The sequence below is a fragment of the Tachypleus tridentatus genome, chromosome 3, assembly GCF_004210375.1.
Source record: "Tachypleus tridentatus isolate NWPU-2018 chromosome 3, ASM421037v1, whole genome shotgun sequence".
NCBI lineage: Eukaryota > Metazoa > Arthropoda > Merostomata > Xiphosura > Limulidae > Tachypleus > Tachypleus tridentatus.
Genome location: NC_134827.1, coordinates 99020079 through 99040149, shown reverse-complemented (window position 1 = coordinate 99040149; position 20071 = coordinate 99020079). Strand labels below are relative to the sequence as shown.

General features: G+C 32.4%; 1 protein-coding gene across 1 annotated transcript; it reads left to right on the top strand.

Annotated features, from left to right (window-relative positions):
- Nucleotides 1–5702: 5702 nt before the first annotated feature.
- On the top strand, nucleotides 5703–16456 carry LOC143247574 (peptidyl-prolyl cis-trans isomerase NIMA-interacting 1-like). The gene is made up of 3 exons (XM_076495869.1): nucleotides 5703–5805; nucleotides 7750–7962; nucleotides 10394–16456. The coding sequence occupies exons 1-3, from the start codon at nucleotides 5745–5747 to the stop codon at nucleotides 10612–10614; spliced, it is 495 nt and encodes a 164-aa protein (XP_076351984.1). The 5' UTR covers nucleotides 5703–5744; the 3' UTR covers nucleotides 10615–16456.
- Nucleotides 16457–20071: the final 3615 nt, after the last annotated feature.

The window sequence follows — 20071 nt, the reverse complement described above, 5'->3', positions numbered from 1 at the left end:
GGTGCATCTTCAATATTTCGGTCAAAATCTCGTAACAAGATCCAACTGATATCCCACACTCTTCAGCAAGCTCCCTGACAGTCAGACGTCGATTTGCCCGCACCAGGGTGTTGATTTTGTCGACGTGCGGGTCGTCAGTTGACGTGGAAGGACGTCCAGGACGCTCATCATCTTCAATGGACTGTCGACCATCCTTAAAACGTTCATGCCACTTGAAACATGCCGTACGATTCATAGCAACATCACCGTAAGCCGTGTTAAGCATAGCAAAAGTTTCAGTCGCAGATTTTCCAAGTTTAACACAAACTTTCACAGCAAGTCGTTGCTCCTTCAGGTCACTCATTCTGAAATCCGCCAAACGAAAAAATCGCACTTCACTTAAAACCGCGTAGCTAATACACAAAGAAGATATCTGCAATCGGGAAATGGCGTCGTAATCAGCTGATTTGTGCGGACCTAGCGACACAAAGCGGATTCCCCTGGAACCAACTGGAGCCGCGCAATTCAAACAGTCCGCGTATTTTTTGAACAGACCTCGTATTCCTTCTGACTGTAAAAGCTGTAACTTCTAATAAAAAAAGAAACGATTACTAAAACGAACTTGTTTTTAATTAGTTATTTTTTACACTAACGTAAATATTTAAGTGCTTAAGTAATAAAGTGTATGAAAACTAATAGTATCCCGGCATGGCCAGGTGGTTAGAGCGATCGACTCGTAATCTGAGGGTTGTGGGTTCGAATCCCCGTCACATAAAACATGCTCGTTCTTTCAGCCGTCGGGATGTTATAATGTTACAATCAACCCACTATTCGTTGGTAAAGAAGTAGCCCAAGAGTTGGCGGTGGGTGGTGATGACAAGCTGTCTTTCCTCTAGTTTTACACTGCTAAATTAGGGACGGCTAGCGCAGATAGCCCTCGTGTAGCTTTGCGCGAAATTCAAAAAACGAACAAATAATTTGGAAAAAAAAATAAGCATTAGGTTGTCCAGAAATGTCAGAATTCTCAAGATGACATTTAGAAGCTGAATATTGGGTAACTTATCGTTGGTTGGTTGGTTTAATCCAACGTTTGTCGCTTAGAACGTGTCTTAATTGCTGTTTTAACTCTACTCGGAATAAGTTTCTCAACCCCCAAGGCAGTATGGATAAGAAGGACTTTCGTCTGATTTTCCTCTATGACTCCAAACTCGGATGAAAAGCTACCGAAACTACACGGAACACCAACCAGACATTCGGCCATGGAGCTGTTACTGAACGTACAGCTCAGCGTTGGTTCTGAAGGTTTCGACTTGGAGATGAAAGTCTTGAAGAACATGAATGTATAGCCATTCTTAGATGAAAACACATTAAGGGAAGTACATGAGCTTGCAGAAAAGCTAGGCACAAGCAAATGAAGCATTACTAACCACATGATTGTGATTGGAAAGACGCAAAAGTTGGATAAGTGGGTTCTGCCTGAGCTAACGGAAGATCAACAATATCGGCGTTATGAGGCCTGTCAAGGTTGACGCTTAAAAAAATTGAACGAATTGGGATTCGAGATTCTGCCTCATCCACCTTATTCCCCAGACCTTTCCCTACAATTTTTTTATTTTTTCAAGCACTTTTAAAGCTTTTTGTATAATAATCGCTTTCAAAACCAGGCAGTTGCAGAAGAAGCTTTGAGGGAGTTCATTCACCACAGAAGCTCTGATTTCTACAGTAGGAACAAAAACAGCATCGTTACGCGTTGACAAAGGTGTGTTGAAGCAAATGGTGCTTACTTTGATTTAACAACATTGGTTTATACCTTTCCAAACTTCACGTTTATTTCTGGACAACCTAATAGTATGAGGTGTATGGTTCATTTGTATTTTATTAATTAGCAGAACTATTGGGGTAATATTCGTCTCCTTTTCATTTTTCTGTTATTAGTTTTAAACTTTCAAAAATTATTTCGATAGTTTCCAAACATGTGTACATAACGCCTGTTCCTTTGTTTCGCAGTGAATTTCTAACAAGTCGATCTGCAGTTTAGTTGTTAAAGAAATACGTCACAGCCTCATTTCGTATAGCGAGTTTCTTAAGCGATGTAGTGTCAAGGGATATCAGTTTCAGTTCCAGTTTTTCTTGTCCCCCCCTTTATGTGGCACAATGGTATGTCTTGCTGACTTGCAACGCTAAAAACCGGGTTTCGAAACCCTTAGCGAGTAACGCACGTGGTGTAGCTTTGTGCTTAACTTCAAACGGACAAACAAACGTTTTTTAACGGAGTGGGCGGAAATGATATATGTAATAGGACTGAAGCTAAAATTGGATTTGTTTGTTTAGAATCAAGCACAAAGCTATAAAAGGGGCTACCTGTGCTCTGCCCACCACGGGTATCGAAACCTGGTTTCTAGCGGTATCCCACTGGGGGCCTAAAATTAGACAAACACACGGCATTAACGTGGGAGCAACGACGTCTCGGGGGAGCCAGCCTCCTGTTAGCATCACCTCTGAAAGATACAACAGTTTTCTTTATAGAAGCAGAAAAACATGCACAGAAAAGGGTACAAGCCAGCAAAGAGAATCATCCTTTAACCAATCAGGACCAATATTCTTGTCTACAAACAAAAAGCTATGGCTAAAAAAATACAAACTTCACAACTAAAAAGCCATTACAGTGAAGCCAACCATATCTTTTTGTACAACTGACGAGATAATGAACAAGACTTTGGAGTTAAAGAAGGCTCATAGACTTATTATACCTCGAAAACATCTGTTAGCAACAGAAAGATGGCAAAATATATTCGAATCACAGCAGTCTCACTGGATCACATCCTTCACAAAGCTCCTGATGCAGTTCAGTTTTGTCCATTTTAAGAGTACTACTTGAAAGCAAACGTTCACATACAGTAGAGGGAGTCTGTGGGAAGTTTGCAAGATGGCCTAATTTTGGTATCACCATTCTTCACAGGTGCTCGTTACATTGGAAACTGTAAGGTTCAGTGCCAATACGTAATCATAGCCAACTAGTTTCAAAGACTCCGTTAGACCTCGAGCACAATTATTATAATAGGTGGCTGTGGAGCATAAACATATGCTATTAATTATTCACAAAAACAATAACTTAACAGGTATTTTTTAATTAAAAGAAATAAACACAAATACAAGTTACACTTTAACACATACTCTTTAATATATCTTTTCAACGAAATGAATAAAACACCTGACGCTAAGAGATGGCAGAAACATGAAATCGCTCTTAATATATTTCATGGACGTAACACGATATAGTATATTATTTTGCCTCAGAAACATAAGTAATATCTTTCGTTTAAACATCTTAATAAACTTATATAAATAGGGTTAAGGCTAATAATTACATCATGTGTATCAACGCAATATATTATGTTTGTATAATTGATACTAATATTTTCAACTTGAACAGTATCTCTTGTAACACATGGGATAGTCAATCCAGAAACTTTCAGAGTTAAGGAAAAGTCATTCACAATTTAAAACTGTTTGCCTAAAGGAAATGAAGACAGTCAGTAACACATGTCACCCGCATAGCACTTGTTAAAGTTATAAAGCCCATAAAACTGATTGTTCGTTTGCAATTAACTACAAAGCTACGCAATAGGCTATCTGTGCTCTGTTCACCACGGGTATCGATACCCGGTTTGTAACGATGCGAGTCCACAGACACACCGTTGTTCCAGTGGGAAACCCCTATAACTGAAAGTATGGTGCGTGCTCGGAAGCATATCATTGTTTGAACTTTGGACTCTCTGATCCCAAGCCAAGTACGCTATCCATCTACTTCCATCCCATATGTGTATAATATGTATATATGTAAAATACCATAAAATTCTTTCTATAGATGGTGAAAGTTACCATAAAAACAATCATTACCATTTAATTAAATTTATTTTCCAGAGAAATGTGGGATAAGATATATCCTTTGATTCATCACAAGTGAATTCGACATGGATTTTCACTTATATATCACAAGGGGAATTCCCTCTTTGTAATAAATTACATGGTGGTATTTTCTCAATTTCTTGTTTAAAACAATTCCTCAGTGAGCCACCACTTCGTTTGCAGATATACAATGCTAAAATCCGGTGTAAGATTCCTTGTGATGGACATATCACAAATAGCCTATTAAAGAATAAACTTATAATAAAAACGGAATACAAAAACAATATTAATAATAATAAACTGTCACTACGAAGGGTGCAGGCTGGTCCAATGGAAGAGCTCTGGATTCAGGGCTGATTATCTGGGTTCGAATAAATGCGATGCCACAAAATATTCTCTTCACTTTAATTTGTGGGCGCACAATAAAAAAATTATGGTCAAACCTTAGCAGTGGTGATAGGATGCTGTTAGTCAGTAGGACAAAATGAAAGTCAGCGGCAGAGGGCCTTAATAACTTGTCCATAAATGTAAAACACAATTATTACTGTATAGTTCACTATTACTATTATAAGCTGGTAATTAGAATTTAAATGAAACAGTCTACACAGAAAATCTTAAGTAATGTATATAAGTGTATATTTTCAATTGTCCAAGATTGTAGATGCACAAGTCCCTGCATCGATTATGGCAACGGAAACTGCCTCTGCATGGGTAAAAATCTGACAATTTTTTTCACTTTTCTGCTTTGCGCATATGCATTCCAGTATCAACGTGATTCGTAAATCGTTTACACAGACCAAACATTCACAACACTTTTAGGAATAAAGACATGTTCCTTTGGTTACTTTTCTTGGAACAACACGTTATTGACTGTTGGTATATTAATTCTGATAGGATGATGAGGTGGGATATCCTTTATATGTAATGATGTTGGAAGATATAAAAGTGTGTATCAACTCGAAGAACCACGGCCATCCAGAAACAGACTATTAACATATTTTAACCTACACATAGGAAGTAAAGTGCGTCATATATAACATGTGAGACTTCATGAACCTGTAAGTTAATGTCAAAAGCCGTTTACTTTTCCGGGTAACAATATTTAACACAATGAAAAAAAACAATTTAATATAGAAACAAGTCTATCATAGCACATCAACTTTAAAAGCGAGAAATAAAAATATTTGTTACTTAACTTTGGTTTTTATTTACTCTTGGAACAAAACACTTTCAGGTACCCTGGGGAAGTACATGTAATTAATGCTTTCGTTTCGTGTTCACTTACTGATTAGGCCCGACATGGCGAGGTGGGTTAAGGCGTTCGACACGTAATCTGAGGGTTGCGGGTTCGAATCCTCGTCGCACCTAACATGTTTCAGCCGTGATGATCAATCCCAATATTCGTTGGTAAAAGAGTAGCCCAAGAGTTGGCGGTGGGTGGTGATGACTAGCTGCCTTCCCTCTAGTCTAAATTAGGGACGAATAGCGCAGATAACCCTTGAGTTGCTTTGCACGAAATAAAAAAAACAAACAAAACGTCGTAACTGTTTTAAACATATTCATGAAGTTGTAACTTGTGATAAGATAATAATTGGTAATTGTTCTCTTTCTTAAACGTTCCTTATCTTAAAATCTAACATTTTAGCTCCAAAATACATCAAAATAAATGTAATACTAACTTATTATACCTTTTTTATAAAATTTACGCAGGATAGGTGTGTTTATAACAAATAATGTACGTGTTAATACCAGGAAATATTTTATGACATTATTATTTTTTATCATAATATACGCCGATTTCAATTAATATTTTTCTGTTTCTTGTAGAGGGCAGTGTTGGAAATACGGCATAATTGATGAAAATGGCGGACGAAGAATTACCTAAAGGATGGGAGAAACGGATGAGTCGTTCGACAGGTAGTGTTAGAGTATTTAACCATGACTATTGTTATTATTTGTCATAAACAATACCGCTGACCCATGATCACAAGTTGTTTGTTCTTGAATAATATTCAAGTAGGACAATGTAGAGTAAATTATTATTTCTATTAATAAATTATTATATATTAATTATTTATTAGTGGTAAATAATAATTTAATACTATTACTAATAATATTGATACTGTTACTATTAGAGCTATTTCTAACAATATTGTTGTTGCTTGGCATTAATCTACCATTTGTGTGTTGGTAATACTATTATTTTGGTAATGATAATAGTTCACAGTCGTAAAAATCTGGGCTACGGTGTATATTTTTTTTCAATACGCTGATATATACTATTACTATGAAGCGTGGAGGTTTAATTAATTATTGTCGTTAGCCAGCGTATCAGTCATTATTATTATTATTGTACATAAGTTAGACATTGTTTTTTCCCAGGGGTTGAAGTTAAGGTTTTGAAATAAAATACTAATAATGTTTAATAATAGGAAAATTTTTATTTTCGTGTAATGATTTAGCAGACATTAAAACTAGTTATTAGTATTATAAGGAAAGTGGTAGCATTGCCTATCTATGTATGGTTTGGATTATTCATCCAAATAGTAATTTAAATATCTTTTCAATTGGTTATCCTCTGTTTGTATTAGGTAATTACTCAAAACTAAAACAGTAGTGCCAGCCAAGTTCACTGAGGTGACATAGTTTCAAACCAAGTGTCTGCTTTTATAAGTATTATTAACTAGTAGTAGTTAAAAAAAAACTTAATTTTAGTGCAATTGATGTTATTACCCTTGAAGTTAGCTTTCTTACAGAAATTTGGTGTTCTTTTAAAAGCTTAAGTACATGGTGAAATGGAAATAACCAGCCAGTAATAGAAGGACAATAAATATTACTGTTGGAACCTCACTGTATTTAGAACTTGGGTTATAAATACAACATTTCAATGTCTGTTGATACATTGTATTGAAAAAAAAAAAAACAAGCAAAGAAAGAAAGAAAAATAACTTTTCTGAACAGGAAGTAAGTGTAGGGATGACTCATACAGGATTTTTATCTTTCAAGTTGGTGAATACTTATATTCAGTGAAAGATATGTTTTATGTACCTGTGTTTATATGCAAAATTTTTATTTCTGTTTTTTTTTATCACAGAAATCAATATTTTCATGATCGTGGATACATACCAGTAACACTGTGATGTCAGTGTAATTCTTTATAATGGTATCAGGGCTGTTACAAATAATAATATCAATGCTATTATTATGGTATGCTCATCAGACAGATAAGAATTGTGTTTAGTTGAGTAGTGAGGGATAGAGGTTTCTCTAAGTGTTTCTGGATAACTGTGCATTAAATGGTTGGAGAGTGAGTGAGAAAGAAAGACATTTTTAGATTTATTGTCAATTGCTAATGAGGGTATGGTTGTGAGGAGAACATGGAGGGTTTTTGTATAATTAGGTTTGATGTTGATATTGAATTAAATATTCTTTCCTAATTTTAAAATCAGTTTTAAGACCATATAACAAGATTTATCCTAGTTAAAAAGATGGAGTAGGAGAGATTTGGGAAACATATTAAATTCCTTGAATTCAATACAGCAACATTACTAAACAGAGGAATAGCTTATTAAAGGCATAAAGGAAAAAACTGGGAATCATTGGAAAACCTAGTTTTGATTCAGTTTGCTTATTTTTGTGATAATGGGTTTAATCATAATTCCATATCATCTATTGTTGCAATAATTAAAAAGTAAACAGAAACTCTAATTTTGATTAAATAATTAGTTTATGTGACATTAATTTATTAATAAAAAATTCATCCTTTATAAGTGTCTGTGTAAGTATCATTAAAACTGGTATGTGAATGGAAAATAGTGTGCCAACAAATATGCTGTGGTTTTAGTATTAATGTTTTTCTAGGTCAACCTTATTACCTGAATATGTTTACCAAAGAAAGTCAGTGGGAAAGGCCAACTAAACCAGCAGAACCTCCCCCGCCTACCAGTGGCGATCACTTGGAGCAGGTGCGTTGTAGTCACCTACTGGTGAAACACAGAGAGTCACGTAGGCCATCATCTTGGCGTGAGGAAAATATTACTCGAAGTAAAGATGATGCCATGGAGCTTATCAAAGGTAATGAGCATATATATTATGAAAGTTATTGGTCTTATGATAACAGCCATAATATTGAAATATAAAGTCTCTAGATGGTAAGTGATGTGTTATTTGTATTTCTTCTTCTGTTGAAGGGGTAAGTTGTGGTTCAAGTAGGATAATGTAACAAACTTTATTTGTACCTGATAACTGTAAGACAGTTTAAATTTACTTGCTCTGATTATATGTAACTATTATATGTCAACAGAAAGAAACTTACCTTTTGATGTGCTGTTTTAAGGGTATTTTAGCATCGTTTATGTAGTACAGTTTTCACTTTAAAGAATTTCTTGAGTGGGGTGAGGTTTTGGCTTTGGAGAAGTCAATATTTTTTGTCCCTTTGCTAGTAACAGCCCATTAAATCAAAAACTGGATTATCTTCTGATAGTCAGGATAAAATATTGTACTATTCTGTTGTATAGATGAAGATAATTTTCTTTTCCTTACTGTGAAATACAGAAAAGCTTTTTTCTTTACTGGGGATAGCCAACCTGTTTTAGCAGCAGCTGTGCTAAGATTAGGTTCTGAATTTGAGTCAGGTGGCATTGACCCAGAATAAACCATCTAAAGTTTATAGAAATGGGAAGGGGGCTTTAGAAATCATGTTAAAAGGCATTAGAAATAAAGTAAAATATAATAATATGATATTTATTTTTACAACATTTAGTGCTTATGTGGAAATTCTGAACAAAATTTTATGCTATGTGCCACATATTTTTTTACCTCACATGCTACAGGTTGGCAACATGTGCTTGTGAAGGTATTGTAAAAAAAAATTGTCTTTTTGTAAATATATAGGTAAATTTTTCTTTTAACACATTTGCTGCCATGTGCCCCACCATTGAATCACAAATGACTTTTAGTTATGGACCACGTGACACACTGGTGGGACACAGACAATCATGTTTCAAAGCCAAATTTCTCATAAAGTATATAAGTTTGGGACACTGTGACTGCTCTTTGGTACCTCTTGATTGTTTAGTTTTTTTATACTTATTTTATTGCATGGAGGTGAACTTGTTAAGTTACAAGTAAATTCAATTTTTTTCTGCCATCACACCAACAAAGTAAAACATATTTTTGAGGTTACTGAGATGGGATATGATTTATTAAAAACAAAAACATGTTCTGTGTAAATGACTATCTATGCTACCCACAAATTATGTATTTTATTGTATTACTTAACACTCAAACATTCTTATTTTCTTTAACCCTAGTTGGAGCACCGAGTGTTCTTAAGGTGTTGAATGTGCTCTTACATATTGAATTTTCGAAGTTTAATTAAAATAACATTTCAAGTTTTATTTATTGTAATTTTAAAGACAAATAAGAAAATGTTCAAACTTGTGTTTGTAAATAACTCACCAATGTTTTTAGAATTTTTCTGTCCATCCCAGAGCATAATTTTGTATTTAGTAATAAACTATTTCCCTTGCTCAAGGTTTTGTTTTTCAAGTGATTTTCCTTCTCTTTTTCTGATTTTATTAGTATAGACTTTCATCATTCTATTTTATGATCATGCAGTATGTCATGTGTACAACTATTAATGAAGCTCAGCTCTGAAAATAGCTAAAGGCTTAACTGGTGTTGAATGAAGAATATTATAAAATTAAAATCAGTAAAATAGTGTGAGAGATAATTTATAATATTGTAGGAAAATGACAAGACCTAGCTTTTTCAGAGAACAACAAAATCTAGTAGGATTTTAGAAGATTTAGAAAAAAACATCCATAAACTTGGGAATCATTCCTTCTGTTTTTAGATATTCGTTTTTGTTTCTGAAAATATTTGTTGTAAAATTATGTTTGTTTGAAAGCTACTCTAGCACTGACAAAATATTCCAACCTCTTAAATGCTTATTTACAGAATATTATTTTTTAGTTAATTGTTTTCAGTAATGCAGATAAATAGAATAACTTATTTGATTCAAAAAAATGATTTATTTTATATAAACTGATCTCTGTCTAGAATATTGTTACATAGCCTGGCCTGACACCATTGTGACTTCTACGTTTTTGATCAGTTTTTGTTTTATACCCAGAAATGGTAACTTTTTCAGCTGGTAAAATAAAGTATGAAAATAAATATTTCAATGAATATCAATCAATTTGAAATTTGGTTTATATATGAAATGGATCTTTCAGGTCAGCAGCAATAAAAACTTGAAGTCCTACGATAAAAATAGTATCTGTTTATGTCAAAACAGCTTTGTTTTAAAGCTTAAACTATATATTATTTAAGAAGTTTACTAAGACTTTTCCAGTTTGGTTGAGTACTTCCATTTCGTTAAGGAAAAATAAAATTGACAGATGTCAGTCACCCACCTACTCCAGGTCTGAAAGGGTTAATGAAAGATTTCACACATAAATAGACCTAAAGTTTCTATTTTAAAATACAACTCTTTTGGTAGATTACAGAGAACAAATCATGTCTGGGAAAGCTACATTTGAAGAACTTGCCTCCAAGTTTAGTGATTGTAGCTCGGCTAAGCGAGGTGGAGATTTGGGAGTTTTTGGTCGAGGTGCGATGCAGAAACCATTTGAAGATGCTTCTTTTGCTTTGAAGGTTGGGGAACTTAGCCAGCCAGTATATACAGATTCTGGAATACACATCATTCTCCGAACAGCCTAGTGGTGAGAAAGAGTTGTGTGAAACAATGTCTACAAAAGACATTTAGTATACTGATTTCTGTTTGTGTGGCATGCCGTTTTTTCATGCTGTTTGACTAGCTGTTACATACTTGTTTACTGTTCATTTCATTCTAAACATTTTTTTTTAAATGCAGTTTAAAATCTTCCATAAAATAACTTTCACATTATAAAGCCCTCCATGTGGATTTGTAGGTGTTAAAATTATATTACCACAGACTTAGCAAAATGTTAAAAAGCTTCAGTTGCTCATAAATGTAGTAAATTGTTGAGTTTTCACGTATCTTGATGTAAGTAATGAAAGTATCAACAAGTTTATTGCACTGTAATCCTTCTTGTATGTTTTTTCTTATCAGTGAGTATTGATGAGATGGCTAATTGAAGTTTTACAGTTCTTTGATATTTTAATGTCGTAACTTTAACGGGTACTTCTTAACTGTAGGTTTAACCATATTTCAAATTCTTATCCTTTGTTCTCTGTAAGCACTTTAATCATGAATGGGTAAACAAGATATGGCAGCTAAAATATTAACATAATGTTTTTTTTTTGGATAAAGTAATTAGTTGATAAACTCTAAACCACTTGCGTGTCAGCAACAGTTATAATATATTTAAGATTAGAATTTGAAAATGTTACTTTCTTAAGCAATAAATGCAGGTTTGGTAAAGTTCATTTATGTACCTTTATCTTTTCATGTGGCAAATAAAGTATGTTTTGGTACTGTTACAGACAGCTAAACTTCAGTATACACACATTTTAAAACTGCTGTTAAAATGTAAAGAAATGTTAAGAAAAATAATTGCATTTTGAATTGAAATTTGACTCGCATCCTCTGCAAAAGAGAACTTCAGAACAAAACTAAAACCAAAGTATTATTACACAAAGTGAGGTGAGAGTTTTGTACAAGTACTATATGTGAGTAGAAGCAGCCTTATTCACTTATGTTAATGCAAGTATTCTTACGTGGATTTTTTTCTGAAATTAGTAACATAGGGCTTCTGTCAGTAAATGTTAATAATCTGAGCAGTTGGTCAGAAAGTTTATTCAAAGAGTTGCACGTTTTGGCACACATTTCAGGTTACTTTTATGGGAATTCTGAATCTCGTGTGTACAGGCACATGCATGAAGACAGATATAATTAGTTTACTCAGGGTTTCATGGAAATTTGAAAAAAAATTGTGTGTTTTGTAATGGATGACCATTATTACTTGAAGGCAGTTTGTTACAGGTGCAGTATGTGTGGAATAATTTGAATGAATGCATTAAACTAGATTAAGCCTAACCTTTCATTTGGTGATGTGAAATCATGCTGACAAGTTAAAATAATGCACGGACATTAATTCTCACGTAAGACAGTAATAAAAGTAGTGAAAACATTTTTTTAGGGTAAAAAGACTCAGTGTGAATAATTTTTAATTCATTATGTTCTCACCACGATTCACCCATTCTTGATGCGCTACGCAAGTTAGCTAAGCTATATCATGCGCGTTTTAAGTAACATTGTAGATTGTGGTATTACAAATATATTCACTCATTTTTGATGAGCTATGTAGCTTAGCCAAGATATTCCATACACATTGTATATGGAGGCTAACGAAACTGCTATAAAACACAATCTCAAGTAATGTTGTAGTATTATAAAAAAACAGTAACTTACAGTTTATTATCTCAGAGTTGTTTTTAGATAAAATATCGGCAGGAAGTAAGGACATTTGTATCAAGTTTGGACCAACAGCTGTTATTGTATACACTCTTGTCTGAGTGGATCTTTGGGCAGAGTGGATATGGTAAGTTTGAGATTTCAGTGGTCTGCAACTTCCTGTTAAGAAAAGATGGGATTTCAGCTTCTATACTGAGGCCTTCTTGTATATTGAAGAAAAGTTCAATGTAGAAGCTGAAACAATGTCTTTTGTTTCAACAGGCAGTTGCAGTCCAGTAAATTTGTTAAAATATGTAGATATCTTGTTTACAAAAAAATAACTTACACTTAGATATGTGCATTTTGTTTTCTGTTACCATAAAATTGGTGAAACAATGAACTTGCCTTCCAGATTATTCTGTGAATTAATAGCTAACACAAACCATACCCAGTAAAAGGATTTCAAAGCAGAATAACTCAATAACGAGATAATCTAGTTGGTATTCTTGAACAGTGGAAACCAAAATATGCAGTTTATCTTTACAGCTAAGAAGATATGAGACTCTTAGGTCTTAAAAAAAGAACAGCTTTATAATATGCATATTATTAAAGAAGTAATCAAACATAAATCTGACTGGTTTCAACAGGTGTTTAATTCTGTGTTGTTATTGTATTTTTAAGAATTCACACAGTGATTATTCCTCTTTAACCCACATTTATTCATCAACAACAAATACTTGTGGACTTACGAGCTTCAATGCCCTAGCTTTTCTTTCTGGTTAGATGATGTACTTTTCTACAGTAGCCGTCTGACCAGACCAATGCTTCTTGATAGAGCTCACATCTCAGGCACGTGTTTTAGATGTATATTGTAACAGTAAACTGCACGTTTTCTGTGCATGTTCTTTATGTATTTGTGATTAAATGTATGAAGTGCTGTTACTTAATTTCTGTATGTAAGTGGTGATGTTAACATCTAAATGTATGTGTTGAGGGAAGTGTGAAGTTAAACAGAACATTGATATTATCAGTTGCAAAAAATAGGTTTTATTATGTTGCATATATATGTATATTACAGAAGACTTGTTCAGTGTTGTCATGTTAATTTTTGAATACTAATGTGTGGAACAATTTCATTTTTTAGAAGCATCCAAATAATAAAGTTACACAGTAATTCAGTAAACTTTACGTTGTGTAGGCTGACTTTCTCTGTTTTCAATTCAATTAGTGATGCATTGGGCAACTCTTTCATTGCTTTCAATCCAGTTAATGATATATTGATTAACTCTTTTATTGTTTATGATATATTTCAAGAGTTGTTTCAGTGCATCACATCCAATTAATTGTTTATTTTGGTTGTTGTATTTATACGTTCCCTCTTGATATATATATATATATCAATTTTTAAAATGTGGTTAGTTATCTGTATGTATGTGAATGTTTTTGTCAGTATTATTGTGTCAGCTGATATTGCATATAAACAGTTGTCGTATTTTCAATAAGTTACTAGTATTTATAAGTACAGACCAATGATTTTGGTGCTAGAAAGCCAGTACATCAACAGCTTTCAGTGCTACGGTGTATTTCTGACCATAAAAAAGGAATTAAATGAATATGAAAATATTAACCATAAAGCATACCAAACCTCTCTCATGAAAAGCAAATTCTTTTAATCATAAAGTTCGAATTTATGAAGAGATTTAAAATCTTGATAGGTTTTATGGATAATGAAAGGGAATGTTTTTACACAATTGTAATAATCGGTATAGAAAATTCTAACTTATTTCATATTTATACTGAGTTCTAAAGGTTTTTTGTGTATCTGGTTTTATTAAAACGAATTTGGTTTTTATTTTATTTTTTTTTACTTTCAAGAATTATAGGGTTGGATAAAAATGAACTGTGAGCATATGTTAGAGATTGGGTATCCAAGTTTTGAAGACAGATGATCTATTATTTGTTATGAAATTGTTATATCTTTTAAGTAAAATTCTTATTGGCTGAAGTAATTTCTACAAAATGTTCAGAAATGACATCATCACAATGCAGATGAAATTGTTTCCATGGTAAATGTACATTTACAGCTGAAGGCTTTTTTGTAAAGTATACAAGTTTAATTTTGGATATATCTAGCATAAAATGTTAGTTTTTAAAATATTGAAATATATTCACAAGTAATAACTAATGCAAATTTTAAGAGAATTAATTTCAGTAAAATTAGTTTTGGCGCACAAGTTTCTTTTGACATTTGAGGCTGAAGTTTTGTAGTATGTTAGGCCTAATTAATGAAATGACCGGGTGAACATGTATACACTGGTGTTGATTTATTGTGATAAACAAGCATAGAAGCTGATGTACTTATGGTTTTTTGGTACTCTATAGGGCAGGATTAAGTATACTGGGTAAATAGGCTATATTTGTTACTTCTGAATTTGTAATTCCAAATCAAATGTGGCGGAAAAATAACGTAATTGAGACAGTAGTTAGAAGGACGTGAATTGTTCCAAGTAGTCCTTGCACTGAGGATGTGTAATAGGAAAGAATTATTAAATAAATGTGGATATATAGGGTTGTGACAATATTAAGTTTTTTTGTATCTTTGATACTATAAAAAACTTGTCATTCAATCATTTCGTACAGGAAAAGGAATACATTTATTAATTTTAATGTTTATAATTGTTTAACTTTAAACATGTTGTTTTTTCCATTATATAAATAAGTCTTTGAATTACAAATGCTATAGTGATTATCTTTGAGGATTTTCCCTCATATTTTATGTTTGAAAAGTAAACTAGGAGTTGTAAAGCTTGCAAATTGATGTATTTATGTCTTAACTAAGCAAACTTAAGCATACATTTCTTAAATTATATATTCAATATGCAAAGTAGAAACTATTTAAACCACAGATGTGAGAAGTCTGCAGTAGTAGTGTAACTGTTAATTTATATAAAAACAAAGCATATGCATTATAAGAATATCTTTTCTGAGATCTATTTAACCTTTAATTGCCACAACAACATATTCAGTAGTCAAAATAACATAAATTTTCATTCACTACATATGTAAATGTGGCCAATGATGCTTTAGTTTGGTTCTTTTGCTCAGTGGAAGTGGGGAAGTTGAAACAGTGTTTATTTTGAAATTTATTGAGATGATAAAATTGTGGAATATTCTGAAAAAAGTGTCACTTGAAAACTCAAGAAATTTTAAGAGGTAGCCGTGAAATTAAAGTTGACAATACTGTTTTAACAGCAAGGGTGCTTGACTGCCGATTAATTGTAGTCCGATTACTTTAGACTTTAGTTTTGGGCTTATTGATATTTTTAGCATTAAGTTTTTCTAGTCAGTTCTGTGTGTCCTTGGCAATGTATATTACTTTTAAATTGTTGTAGACCTGATCTGTTTAGTTATCCTGCTTTTGATCAAAGTTTTAATAATGCTTATGTCTTGCTATAATAGAAATCTAGGAAGCGTGGACACTGTTTTGTTCCTTGCAACATTTATTCATTATTATTAAAGTGTGAAACTAAATAACTAATTTTAATTAAATTCTTGACTTTTGAAATCATTGTAACTAAGATTTGAACAAAAAAACATTCATCTGAAAGATTGGGATAAATAAATCCGTTCTGTGTTGTAGATAAAGGAGTAGACTGGTTTAAACATTGTAATGCCCTTGTTAAAGTACAGAAGGTAGCAGCTGTTATGAAAATAGTTTTTAATAAATGGTTTATAGTTTGCCAGAGTAAAACAGAGCCATCTTCTAAATGCTGTTTTCATGGTAGTTTTAGTGCAAGTTAATTAGTGTTAATCGCCTATAGTGATGGTCAATTTAAACATTAACAGTTCTGTATGATTGAATTGAACCTAATCAGAATCTTAAAATTAGCATGACAATTTTGTAATCAATTATTAGCTCCATGTTTTTTAAGCATCTCATGTTACCATTACAAGATATTTATCTGTAGTTAGTGATAAGTATATTTAAACTAACACAAAGAGTTCTATTCAGTTGAATCAAAAGTAACCACCAGAAACTTACAAGTTAGTGTAACACTTTTACAGTCAGTTACTAGCTCTCTGTTGCATCTCCTGTTGTTGTTAAAAATGTTTTTACTTTTTTCTGTAGTAACAAATATTAATATTCCTGATTAACAGATTCAATAAATTCGACATTGCTTGTGATCACTTGTCTGAATCTAGTTTCTTGCACAGTAAGCACAAACAATGGTTAATCTAACACTTGTGTGGATGTTTATCAGCTGTTTCATGTATTTACATGTTTGTCACACGTCATATGTTTTGTATACATCTATGTACACATTACATATAAACTGATTTGAATAATTACATGCTGGTCATACAGTACATGTGCATACATTTGCCAGTAATGTTCCACTTGTATGTTTTTATATTGTACTTAGAACATAAACAGCAAACATTTTTATCTTCAAAATGTTTATATTTTTTAAAAAAGAAAATTATATTCTTTAATAACTTCAGCAGGTAAAAAGATGTCCAAATTATCTATAATTAAGTACTTTCCTTAGTTCTTATGCACAATAGATTTTTCCAAGCCTTGAAAATTATGATTTTTAAGCACTTATTAAGGCTCAAGCGAGTTTTGTTTTCAACCAGTGTCCATATATAGTGGAAGGGCTGTGGAATTTTTGATTAACTTAAGGCTAATCATGCCATTCTTCTCAGGAAGTTGTTATAGTGGAAATTGTAGTGTCATAGTCATCATAGTTTAAACAAACTTAAGTTTTATACTTGCAAACTTGCATGACTTCAACTAGACCAAAAAGATGTCCATCGTAAGTAAATCTGTTTGTTATGTGAGTTCAAGTGATTAGTTTTATTCTTTTTTTACATAGATCCAGAGTTTGTGAGAGACTTTTCTGAGCACCAAAGTAATAGTACGTATTAAAAACCTCGTTGATAAAGACAATGTGTTTAAACTTAAAGAAAAATGTCCATTTAATAATCAATTGTGTTTCACATGTCTGATATTATAAGGAAAATTATAACTTATTTTGCCAGTTATTTTCTTACACCTAATATGGTGTATATATATATATATATATATATGTTGAAGTGATAATTTCACAAGGAAAGATGGAGGTAATAAATATGTCATAATGTTATTAATTTAATATGTCTGTTGCAGATGCACTCCATTAAAAAGTGAGGGTTTTTGTCAGGGATAACTATTTGAGGATTAATTCTTATTCAAAACAAAGTATAGCAGTTCTAACCACGTGCATAATTCAGTATAGCCGAAAGTTCAGATGTCTGGTTCAAATATCAATATTCACTAAGCAGGGCTTAAATAAATAGACCACAGTGGAATTGTACATTTTCACTGTGAACAGGCTTTCTGATGTGTAATATTGTTTATGACACTAACTAGGGGTAAGGAAGAAAAGACAGAAACAGCAATTTGTATTTATAGTAACAGTACAAGTAGTAACATTTATGGTAGGCTTAGGCCTACATGTGAATAATTTACTGTTAAAGCCAAATAAATCATAATTGCCATGTCGGATATTAAATATCAGTTGATTTTGTGATAAGTGTGAGTTTTTTTGGATAAATTTAGATTTAACAATAACTGGTCATAAAACATTTCTAACCACGAGAGGTTTTTTATTTCTAAATATTTGCAGGCTGATGCAAGAATGTTTCTTGTTGGTTATAATTAATAAACCTAAGATAATTTGTGTTGTTTGTATGACAAACTAAATTGAATCTTACTAATTAAAAGCAAAATTATATATAAAAGGAACAACACCTTTGCTATAAATCTACAAAAATTTGGAGAAATATATATATAGTTTTTATTCACAAGTCTTTCATTTTGCCAATAAGAAATGTTATTAAATCAAATAGTAACAATTTTGCTTAATACTGTTGAAATTATGTTTGATAACTGAACTAAAGCTATTACTTTTGGACCTTCTCTGAATACTGTTATTATAATATTGTATTTGATTCTCTTATTTGACAAATAATTCACAAAATTGTCACTGTCCTTGATGAAATATTCCAGAACGGACAGCAACTACCTGTTGTGGAGACACAAGTTTAGAGGACGTTTTGAAAGTCTTCTGCCTTTTGTCTGCAGACAGAAGACTTTCGAAACATTGTGCTTGTGTCTCCACAACAGACAGTTGCTGTCCATTCTACCAAGTTTCATCATGAATACTCTGCCTAAACAATCTATCAAAGAATGTCACTGTTGTCGTTATTGTTTTTCGACGTCTCACAATGTTAGTTACAAGAAAAAAATGTCATTTAAAATTTAACTAATTAATAGTAACTTACGATAAAAGTACATACAGAATACTGTTTTAAATTTGTAAAATAAAAGCTTTAGCATCCATATGCTGGCATATGAACCACCTTTTTACATATGTGTATTCTGTCTGTTTGAAAAATGTTAAAACAGTAGTACTTCAGAAGAAAGTAGTACTATCTTATGAATTAAATTAGAATTTAAATGAATATAGAAATGCCTGGACTGTACAGTTTTTTTTTGCTCCCATGCTGTTTTCATTAATTCCAGTTGTGTGGTCCTGGACATTTTTACCAAAGTTCTGGAAAAAGTCATAGAATTTTCAAGTAATGGAAAGTTAGTGTATGATGTGTACTTCCAAAAACAAAATACTTGAAAATGCTAAAGGTATAAACATTCCATTAAGGACTTGACAGTAAACAGGTGAGTGAGGTTGCTATTACTTCAGTTTCATTGACCATCCTTTTTGTGAAAGTTGACATCAGTTCTGAAGTGTTCTACCATCTAGAAGCTTAGGATGAATCATCAGTTTCAAATCCTTGCTTATTATATTGATACCAATAACAAGATATGTCAGCTTTACCACACTAGCCTTTTAAATTCTTTATCATACTCACAGTGGAGGGCATTGCTCCAAATTGGCTTATGGTGTGATTTCCAGGTTTTTTACATCTACACACCTTCTGCCTGAGTTTCACATCTTCCAAAGCAAGGAAAGCTTCCTTCTTAAATTAATGTGCCCTTTTGCTTAACAACCGTACTACACAAATATTATGCATAGAAGGTGTTTTGACACAACCATGGAAGGAAATACCTTTTAATAATGTGTTATAAGTTAGCTGACCTACATTATTTTTACAGTGAGATCCTTGATATTTATCACAAGTCAAATGTTGTCAATCCTCTAAAGTTTTAAATACATCAGGAAGGCTCATAACTGCCATAGCAATTGTGTGGATCTGTTCCCCTCCATAGTGATTTCATGTTAACACAGAGTAAGATCCCTTACAGAATGAGCTTGTCCTTTCAGCTGTAGGAACATTATAATGCGATGGTCACTCCCTATTCAACTAGATATCTTCCTTCTAGTGTATCACTGCTAAATTAGAAACACCTAGAGCAGACAGCCCTTGTGAAGCTTTGTGCAAAACTTCAAAGCAAATTTTGTGACTTAAATAGTTGTACTGATTATTTATCACTAAATAATGTCAGTTTTAGTATAATTTAAAGTGTCTGTAGTTTCTTACTACAGATTATGAAAACAAAACTAAATGTATACACTGAATTCTGCATTTCAAACCTATTTTAAATAATTTTTACAGAAGTTTATGCTTGCAAAACATTTAAATATTAAGGTGAGATATTCACATTTTCAAAATGAAAATTACAAATTTAATGAAAGAACATGCTTAGCAATGTGATTTCTTTTATGAGACTATTTAAACTAAATCTAATATTGAATAGCAGAGCAACTTGTGATATTAGAACAAAATAACACATGC

Bases quoted from the DNA above. Each gene is read 5' to 3' on its own strand.
- LOC143247574 (XM_076495869.1), top strand. From the start codon at position 5,745: ATGAAAATGGCGGACGAAGAATTACCTAAAGGATGGGAGAAACGGATG. The intron at 5,806-7,749 runs GTAGTGTTAGAG...ATGTTTTTCTAG, and splicing joins ACGGATGAGTCGTTCGACAG to GTCAACCTTATTACCTGAAT. The intron at 7,963-10,393 runs GTAATGAGCATA...CTCTTTTGGTAG, and splicing joins TGCCATGGAGCTTATCAAAG to ATTACAGAGAACAAATCATG.